Source organism: Saccostrea cucullata, unplaced genomic scaffold, assembly GCF_032062105.1.
Source record: "Saccostrea cucullata isolate Sc308-1 unplaced genomic scaffold, CSIRO_AGI_Scuc_v1 ctg4615, whole genome shotgun sequence".
NCBI lineage: Eukaryota > Metazoa > Mollusca > Bivalvia > Ostreida > Ostreidae > Saccostrea > Saccostrea cuccullata.
This window is the reverse complement of record NW_026930983.1, coordinates 1-10,122: the sequence shown is the minus strand read 5'-3', so window position 1 is coordinate 10,122 and position 10,122 is coordinate 1. Positions and strand designations below refer to the sequence as shown.

At 32.7% G+C, this 10,122-nt stretch overlaps 1 protein-coding gene across 1 annotated transcript; it reads left to right on the top strand.

Annotated features, from left to right (window-relative positions):
- The first annotated feature begins 555 nt into the window (after positions 1 to 555).
- On the top strand, positions 556 to 3,703 carry LOC134230859 (isopentenyl-diphosphate Delta-isomerase 1-like). The gene is made up of 6 exons (XM_062712725.1): positions 556 to 560; positions 882 to 1,051; positions 1,419 to 1,511; positions 1,941 to 2,071; positions 2,891 to 3,083; positions 3,501 to 3,703. Exons 1-6 carry the CDS (start codon positions 556 to 558, stop codon positions 3,644 to 3,646), a joined length of 738 nt encoding a protein of 245 aa, XP_062568709.1. The 3' UTR covers positions 3,647 to 3,703.
- Positions 3,704 to 10,122: the final 6,419 nt, after the last annotated feature.

Here is a 10,122-nt window from a genome sequence, read left to right as displayed (position 1 = left end):
GTCAGGTGAGCGAATGTGTTATATTCTGATCAAAATTTGTCCGTCGTCTATGATTGTACAGAGGCGAAATGGCTTTGTCTTGAACAACAACATTATATAAAAGATAGTGACAGAAAATAAAAGTGTTAAATATTTGTCTATTAGGAAAATAAAGGAACTTTTATTAAGAATTTTACAATTTAATACGTATAAGACTTAATCTTGTTTAATTTTTTAAATTATTTTTACAAAATTATGGAAAATGAAAAATAAATTAATTATTTTTTTTTCGTTATACTTACTGGGTTATCGAACTTTGAGTTTGGCGTTCGTCTACGTACATCGGGATCGATATCCATAAAGAAATTACAAAGTGAAATTAGACATGCTTGGGAAATCGGGAATATTTTGTTCGAAGCATCGATTTACATGGTTTGTAAGGTTTTGCTGTAAATTGCCATCTTAAAACTCTCTTTTTTTTCTTATGAGTTGTTTTTAAAGTTTTTTTTCTTCTATTTTTATAACGAACACCTTATAAATGTATGTATGTTTATTATTTACTACCGAGATTAGAGAATGAAGTAATTGTCTTTTTTTTTACAAACCATTGCAGTCTGAGTCTTGGAAGGAAGAACAATTGTCAGTAATTCAGATTTTTCTGTAATAAAACCAAATTCTAATAGAGACTGAGAGGCAGTCTGGGAACTGGCTACATGTAGGAGTTTCAGAATATACAATGTACTTTCCTTTTTTTCCAGAATATATATTGTAAATCATGTATATTAAACAGTCATTAAAAATGTCCTTAAAGAACGTCTACACAAAGAGTTGAATAATGTGTTTGTATATAATCAGTTCTCTTTTACCTGAAAATTTATTGATCTTTCTTCCCACACTTGTAGGAGTTTGTTAAAGAGGGTGATGTCTACCACGCGGCGATCTGTTTTGGAGGGGTATGATAAAACCCAGGTGGGACTAATGAATGAAGAATGTATCCTCACAGACAGGGATGACAAGGTCACGGGAAAAGCCTCTAAAAAGACATGCCATTTAATGGAGAACATTAACAAAGGTGTAAAATGGGTGTTTTAAAGTTATGTCATTATAATCATAAAAGGACATAATGTATGTAGTATTCTGCTTCTTCTTTCAAATTTCTTTTCGCATATTCAGTGTGAATGGTTTGGTTTGGACAAAAAATTTCCATATCTTTAATAGGATGAATCATTTTCTGAATTGCGCTTTTTAAGAACCAATGCCCCCTTGATGAGATTGGTATTTTACAAATCTTATTTCTGCATTAATAGATTCTAGATTTCATTTTTATGGTACATGTATATTATACCATTATTTTATAGTGATGAAAATATACCAAAAGAGGAAAGGGAGGTAATTCTGTTTTAGGTTTAGGTGTGATATGGATATTTTTTCTTTACTAGGTATGCTACATCGGGCTTTTAGTGTATTTCTCTTCAACACGCAGGGTGATCTACTCTTACAACAGCGATCTGACGCCAAAATTACCTTTCCAGGTAACCACATTGTTCGAGAAATTTACTGTATACAGCTAGGAAATTTTCGCCCCTGTTTTATTTTTGCCCCTTTCGCCCCACTCACAGGTGGGCAAATTTAAAACGAAGTGGATAAAAAAAACACAGTATAATTTCTTAAACAGAACTGTGATTGGGCAAATTTAAAATGGGGCAGAATTATTTGTAAGTGTTAAGGGGCAAAAATATCATCAGGTCGGCGAAAATAACCTGGTATACAGTATTTGAAATTCAAAAATCATGACAATATGACCTGTATTTGTTCATGCAAACATATTTCATAACCCATGTGTTTTAAATACACAACTTATTAAAAATAATCATTTTGAATTTATATTCTAACTGCCTCCATTAAATATTGAATTTTTAAATAAGTAAGTTCTTTTTAAATGCAGGATTAATTGTTTTTAGGTCATTTTACAAACACCTGCTGTAGTCACCCCCTTTACACGCCTTTGGAACTAGAGGACCAGGAGGCACTGGGAGTTAAAAGAGCCGCTCAGAGAAAACTCCAACATGAGTTGGGGATCAGTCCAAATTCAGTGAGTACTTAAAATTCACTGATACATTACTAAGAGTTATTTCCCTTTACATAGTCCATCTCAGGTCTAAGAACATGAAATATGGAGATGATAAAACAATATTTAAGCTCAAAGTCTATTGAAGCAATACATATTTGGAGCTGAACAAACACAGGCCTTTAAATCTTCAAAGATTAGATCAGGTGCCATGGAGGTGTAAGCATGCCCTGTCAACTGTTCACATCCACCATTGAAAATTTTCTAATACCGGTACTTGATTATTAAAGTTACAAAAGATGTTTACATCATATGCTGACAAAGTATATCTTATAAGATGCAAAAGTCATCTATTGATGAAAGGGAGACTAGGTTATATATTTAGATTCTATCCAGTAGTTTTATTTCCTAATATTTGGCTTAGTGTTTCTTGATTTCTGAGTCCTGTGAAGTTCCATTTTTATTCCCGACAACTTCTTTACCTATACAGATGGCTTCATTTCTCTCAGACAATTCTCAGATAGTTTACCCAAAAAAATAATTTTAATGTGACATCTGAAAGAGGTCCAGAAAGTCAGAGTTTGTAGAATACATGATATCTACAAGTATCCTGAAATCTTAATTACATCAAGAGTTGTCCTTCAGGAATCTCGTTATATAATATAGACTTTTATCTGTTTCAATTTAAAAAAACAAACATAAGTTGTGGTTGTAAAAGTTTTGCAAAATATATCATATATATCATTAAAACATTTACAGACCACATGGATTTTTTTTTTAAATCTTTATAAGTTATTTAACTATTTATAAATAAATCTAATTTTTGTTGTCTTTGTAACATAGCTCTCAACAGAAGATCTCAAGTTTGTGACCCGGGTCCATTACCAGGCAGAGAACGCCCCGGACCCAGGGGTGTGGGGCGAACACGAGATAGACTACATACTCATCGCCCAGAAAGATGTGGCCGTTACCGCCAATCCTAACGAGGTCAAAAGTCATGTGTATGTAGACAGGCAACAATTACTACAGATGATGGGTAAGATTACCCCCCCCCCCCGCCCCCCCACACTGAATCAGTCCTCAAATTCCTGTAAATTAAAGGATAGTATTTCCTGATAAAATATTAGTCTGAGGAAAATAGTACAGTCGAACTTAGGTATATTGAATACCATGGATATGTTGAAGTATTTTGGAAGTCCTAACTGCTTATTATCTAAAGTATTTTACCCTTGATATCTCAAATCCTCAGATGTCTAAAAAAAAAAAAAAAAAAAAAAAGAAGAAGAAATTATTAGTCCCATTGAATTTGTGATAATTAGTTTCAAATTGACTGTGTGGTTACAAAAAACATTTAATATTTAATATAATTGAAAAGCTGATGAGCAGTGGAAATTTTGATACATGACCTCTGATACATTTCATGATTTTTAATTTCTTTTTTTTATTATTTCAGATAAATCCAGGACAGGTGATATTTTAATTACCCCATGGTTTAGATTGATTTTGGACAAATTTCTAATGAGCTGGTGGGATAATTTATCTGACATTGAACAACATAAAGACAATCTTATACATAGATTGTGTGATAAATTAGAATAAAATGTCAATGTCAAATATTCTTCTTTCATTGATCGTTATAAAAATGTGCAATAAAAATTTCTGTGTCACAGTGTACAGTTATATATTGTGGGTTTTTCTTTTTTGCTTGGTTGTAAAGTTTTAATTTTGGTTCTCTTTGAATAAAATGGTTGCAAATATAGTTACTGAGGCAGGAATAGAGATATTCTGAGAAAAGAAAGAGTATATAAAATTTTGTCTAAAAACTAAAAGTATTCTTTGTATTGAAAATGAAGTCTATTTTATCGAATACTTTAATCTGTGTAACGATATTTAAAAAGCTGTCAAATACCAAATTCTCTCTTTTTGGGGGAAATACTAAAATACTAAAAAATGAATCAAGCCATCAAGGATCAAATATTCTAAATCCTTTGAAAAAGTAAGTTTTTCTAGCTTTTAAAAGTAGAAACGTTTTTGTGAAGTCGCATTCTATACTGACACGCAAAAGAAACTCAACAAGCAGTAATCTACAAATGTTTGATTTTTTTATCTATGATTTTCAAAAGCGAATAAAGTAAGGCTAAACTCACTTTTCAGAACATCAGAGATTTGATAAAAATGGTAAATGTTTATCTGTTTACTTAACTAAGTAAAATATGATTGTTAAAACACCCCCCTCCCAGCAATTCAAGTAAAACGTGCAAGACTGTCCTAAACAACATTTGAATCCTAATTTCTACGATACAATAGGTTCATTAATATCGAAATCTGAACGAAGGAATTATTTTTTGGCATTTTTAAATGCCCGTTTTTCAGATGATTAGGTCGAATTTTCTCTAACTTAGAGCAGTGTAGCCACCCTTGGACTTCCGGTACAAGGACTGTCCTTCTTGCATATGGTACGCAAGACCCTGTTGAGGTGTAATGTAATGAAATTTTGCATCAGCAACTCTCCATCACCTTTACATTGAAATTTTCCAGCTAGAGCAATGGAAATGCGTACATAAGCCATTTTCAAGCACCCTTAGCATCATTACGGGAAATGAAAGGAGACTTTATTTCTTGAAATATTGCTGCATTACTTATTACTAACAGTAAAAAACCCTTAAAACTCCATAATATTGCCAAATGTTTTGTTAAACATGCAATTTTTGATTTCTGTTAACAGACTCAAACTTGACTTCCGTTTATGGTATGGAAATCGTTCAACCGTTAAATTACCGATATTTACCAAATTAAAGATATTCATAATTTTAAGATACAAAATTCTTTACCTTACATAATTATTTCACCCTATTCCCCATTTTCAAAAGTGAGTTATCTCCCCTCGAAATCGGAACTCTTCTACACTAGCATAACTCCCGCGGACTACGCATTACGATAATCCAACAAAATAGTGATCAATCAACTTACACGCTGCATTTAAAAATGTTAAAAGAAGGAAACGGTTTTCAAATTATTTTTAAATAATAAGCGATTTTATAAAAGGTCTGTTACCCCCCCCCCTTTCTAGAAAGCTTTACGAATTAGATAGGCACGTAGCATCGTCTTTGAAAGTGGGGGGGGGGGCAAAGAATTATTTTTTTTTTCTTACCTGGAAAAGTTGTCAAGCAAAGAAAAACGCCCAAAGGCGAAAAAGCGACTTATTTCAGTACCAATTCCTTGGTATACAATAATACATTTCCCTTTTATAACTTTATCGTAGTATAAACTGTGTGTGTGTGGGGGGGGGGGGGCAGCAACTACGTGCCTGTTAGCTGGAAAACAACTTCATCAGAAATTTGCAATTCTATGTTACGTTATTGTAATTTTCTCTTAAAATCTTACATGTATAATCTACGGGATACATCTTATTTATGTCTTAAAATGGATAATTTACAAAATACATGTAAGTTTTTAATAAGCGTTTTGGTGAAACCGGGAAGATGAATTTCGCTGGATGTCAGTTGAGTGTGTTACTCACTTGAACTAAGAACTGACCATAAGAATGTTTTAAATCAAATTTCATGCGAATTTGATTGACACTGAGGTGATGCACGAGGGTTGTGTGCGTACAGCGTATACAGAGAACGAATATGAAAATGGGTTGAACAGTTGAATATGAACCAAAAGTGAAATTTAAAAATTGTAAGAAATATTAATTGTGAATTCAATATTATTACATGTATATCAGTTACACGGGGTTTCATGACTCTCTCTCTCTCTCTCTCTCTCTCTCTCTGATATTGTTTTTAACACACTTTGCAAAAAAGAATAACTTATAAAAATAAATACTTACAGTTACACTGAAAGGATTTATATTTATAAAACATAGATAACACTTGAGGGAAAAGAATGTTTTCCGTATTTACGCGAAATACGCTAGGAAATTATTGTATCAATTTCGTGTTTCTGCTATCAACTCTCTGATGTAAAACAAAATGTGAATTTTACTCGGGAATATACATGTACATATGCTTAGATCCTACACTAAAACTTTGATTAAATGCAGCTCAGATTTTATACGACATATGTAACACGAATCAAATCGATGCTATTTTAATTAGTCTTTCTTCGTTACATGAGCACATGGGATTAAATTATTCATTTAGAATTCCATTCAAATTTTAATACTATATACAGTTAATCAATTATTTTACAAATAACAAATTCTGGAAACACGGTTAATTCAAAGGAAATGGTCACCAAATGTGTTCTTGTAAGTAAAAGTTCTATGCTATGACATACAATCGAGCAAAAAACGCAGTTTCTTGATATCGGTAGTGGAAGACGAACTACTGCTGTTTATGCAGCAATTTCAGAGGTAAAACTGTAGATGGACACGTCATCAGTGTCCAAAAAATTCCTAGAGACGCAGAGAAGAAAATATGGCTGCAGCAGACTAGATTAATTCGTAAAAACTGTATAACTAAACTTGAAAATTTTATATTTGTTCTGCACATTTTGTACAAATAATGACGATCCGTCTGCAGAACATCCGCTACCAAAAATTATCTTTTGTTTTTTTTTTAATAGGCCTATTCGAATATGTATCAGCATTTAATCAGTAATTTTTGTAAGGGGGGGGGGGGGGTCACACAGCGCCTTATTATACTACTATAAAGATTAATACAAATCCAGAGGGAGACTATGTGTGGGCAATTTAAAAAAAATACGAATCCGCTAAGATTTCTCTTTTTTTAACAACACAATAACATTTTTCCGTATGACAGATGCATTACACCATGAACATGTTTACATCAAGAACGTCCGCGGAAGTGACTTTATTTATAGCGCATGCGTATTAAACACAGTAAAGAGTTCCTTTCAGGGGAAATAACTCACCTTTTGAAAATGGGGAATAGTAGGGTGTTGCGTTTCTTTTGCGTGTCAGTATATTAATATACATACATGTCAAGTCCATATATCTTGAGTTCTTGACCCATGCCGTTTACTAGTACATGTATAAAGGTATCACTTAGAGGTTGGGGCTTCCTTCCTCTTTATTGTCACATGTAGTACTATACCTACCAGGTATATATTCTTAATTTCTTGTAAGCAAAAAATTAATTCTTAAGTGTTTATACTCATCTTAGTTCATTGTTACCTGCACAGCAGGCTTCAAAATTGCAGAATAAATAGCTGACTTCACGTCAGGTGAGCGAATGTGTTATATTCTGATCACGATTTGTCTGTCGTCTACTTCACGAGCGCGATTGAAACGGAATCTTACTGCAAAAATGTTTATAAAATTATTAGTTGTTAATTTTTATATTTTATTATTTTTATTCAAATTTTGAGGGAAACCTTTCTCTTTTTTAATTTTAAAAATAGAAAGTAACAATTAAATTTATTGTTTAAAAAGAAATAAAAAAGGACGATTAATTTTTAACTAATTAATCTAAATACATTCAAATAACTTTTAAAGGCCATATTGAGTTGTCGAACGTAGCCCTATTGCTGACTGAAGGTGGCCTTTAACTCGTTCTATGATCAATTAAAAGCACAGTATGTCTTCTCGTTGTTTCCTTTTATTCAGTGGGTTTTTTATGTTTATATCGGCTTCTAAAGCCAAACAACTTGTAGCATTTTTTTTTTACGTGTTTATATGTCAAAATGGGAAACGGCTAGGTACTCCGTACAAATAAAAATTGCTCATGACCAACACTGGATGAGAGAAAAAAAAAATCAAATAAGATATTGTCTTCTGTACATTGTTTATTTCAAATTGAAAATACCGGTATAGGGAAACTTTTTGTCTTTTCAGATAAAAGTTTGAAAATATGTGGATTGAAATCATTTTTGTGCACATTTTCATTAAGACACTTGACTTGACATCCTCAACACTTACTCCTGTTCGCTGCTTGGGTAGTCCGAAATATCTGGAACGTTTTTCTGGCGTTATTTTACGTGCGCTGCATTTCATTTCCGGAAATATGCATAGCATTTCCGACATTTTTTTATTTCATTTCCGACATTTTTTGTTTTCATTTCCGACATAATTTTTTTTTCATTTCCGGAATTTACCTGTGCGGCAATTCAATGTTTTCTAAGTAAAAGAAAATGGAATTTTAAAAGTATTTATACCAAAATATTAATAAAATTTAAAAAAAAAAAAAAAAAAAAAAACATCTATACATATATGAGTAGTATAAGCATCCTGGATGGGTGGGTCAACTGAGTGCACTTTTGGGCTGAGGGGGATAGGCGGGTCAAGCGAGTGCAGCCTCTGGGGGAGGATAGGTGGGTCAACAGAGTGCAGCCCCTGTGGGGGATAGGTGGGTCAACGGAGTGCAGCCCCTGGAGGGGATAGCCGGGTCAATTCAGTACATATGTTGCATCATCTTTTTAGATCTATTGCATCATCTTTTTGATATCTGTTGCATCATCTTTATATATCTATTGCATCATCTTTTAGATCTATTGCATCATCTTTTTTGATACCTGTTGCATCATCTTATTATACCTGTTGCATCATCTTTCAAACTGGATTTCCTCAAAACAATAACAAATAACACAGATTTTGATTTTTTTTCAATTTTTATTCAGAATAAGTGCCGTGTGCAAAAAATACGTTTTACCTACGTTTTCTTATATTTACCTGTTTGCATCCTCTATAAAGTGCCGTGTGTAAAAAACTGAGGGTCGTGTGCAAAAGAAATATACCTTTTACCTGTGTTTTCTTATATATACCTGTTTGCATCCTCTGTAAAATGCCATGTGCAAAAACTTACCTATGCATTGTGACGTCATCCACTGTATAAATACAATGTGATTATGACGTCACACTTTTTCATTTACAGTCTAGACAGCCTAGTCTAGCCAGCCTAACCAGTTTGAACTGAATTTTTTACTGAAAGACAATAACAAATAACACACAACACCAAAAAAAACATGTGTGTGTTATGTCTGTCAAGTTATAACACCAGGTCACTTTTTTAAAAAACTTCGAATTTCTTTTTAAATTTTTTAAACTTTTTTTAAAATTAACTTATAATTTTTTTAACTTTTAACTTTTTTAAAATAACTTTAAATTTTTTTTTCTTATTAATTTTTTTTGGGGTAAACTCCCCTTATAGTTTTTAAGAAATGAAATAAAAAAAATCATGTAATACCAGGGTCCGACACTCGTCAAAATTTGGTCTCGCCATTCGGGCAACCTTGGTATGATCACAGGTTGCCCAAATGAATTTCAGGTCGTCCAAATAAAATATCAATTGAAACAAAACTGAATGTGCAATTGTTTATAATTTGTTAAGATAAAATGTAAACCAGACATTTTTGGAATTTAAAGATGTCTTTTAGTTTTTTATCAAACAAAAATATAAGCAGAATCAGACATGCAGAATGCTAAAGTTTGTAGCTTAAAACATTCATTTTCACTTGCCATAAAGGCCTAAATATAGAGAGTCAAATAACCCTGGACTGAATTAATCAGGTGTTACATTACAGTGGACACCCAAATTGGCTGTGTAGCAGCAGAAAACGATCATTATGATCAGAAAGTTGTAGGGGAAATGCAAGATGTTACAATGATGATTATTACTATTTATTTTAATAAGGTGATTTAACTAAGTTGCCATCTTCTATATCTGAAATAATACTTTATTAAAGACTTTTAGTAAAAATTGCATCAGCTGATTGATCGAACGAAGATTTGCAATTTGAATTTAAACATGTTGAATGGGTTGGTTTTGTTACAGGAAAAAATGTTTTCAAGGTCTTGTGAAGTTTAGTTTAAAATATTAAACATCATTATGAAATATTCCCAACTTGTCCCAGCTCGTCATTTGGGCGAGCCAGACTGAAAATCAGGTCGTCCGAAGTCATTTTTGGGTGGAAATGGCGAGGTGACGAGCGCGAATGTCGAACCCTGAATACTACATCAGTGTTATGTTATTGTATGACTTCATCTTTTATACAGTCGGGTTCGGGGTTTCAGGCAGCCATGGCGAATTTCTGCAAAGATTTTACCCCAGTGAAAAAGGCTTGTAATCCACAGTGTAGGTCTTTTAAAGTTGTTTCACATTGTTTATGAT

Coding starts and splice junctions, on each gene's coding strand:
- LOC134230859 (XM_062712725.1), top strand. Junction 2,072..2,890: donor TGGGGATCAGTCCAAATTCA/GTGAGTACTTAA, acceptor TTTGTAACATAG/CTCTCAACAGAAGATCTCAA. Junction 3,084..3,500: donor ACAATTACTACAGATGATGG/GTAAGATTACCC, acceptor TTATTATTTCAG/ATAAATCCAGGACAGGTGAT.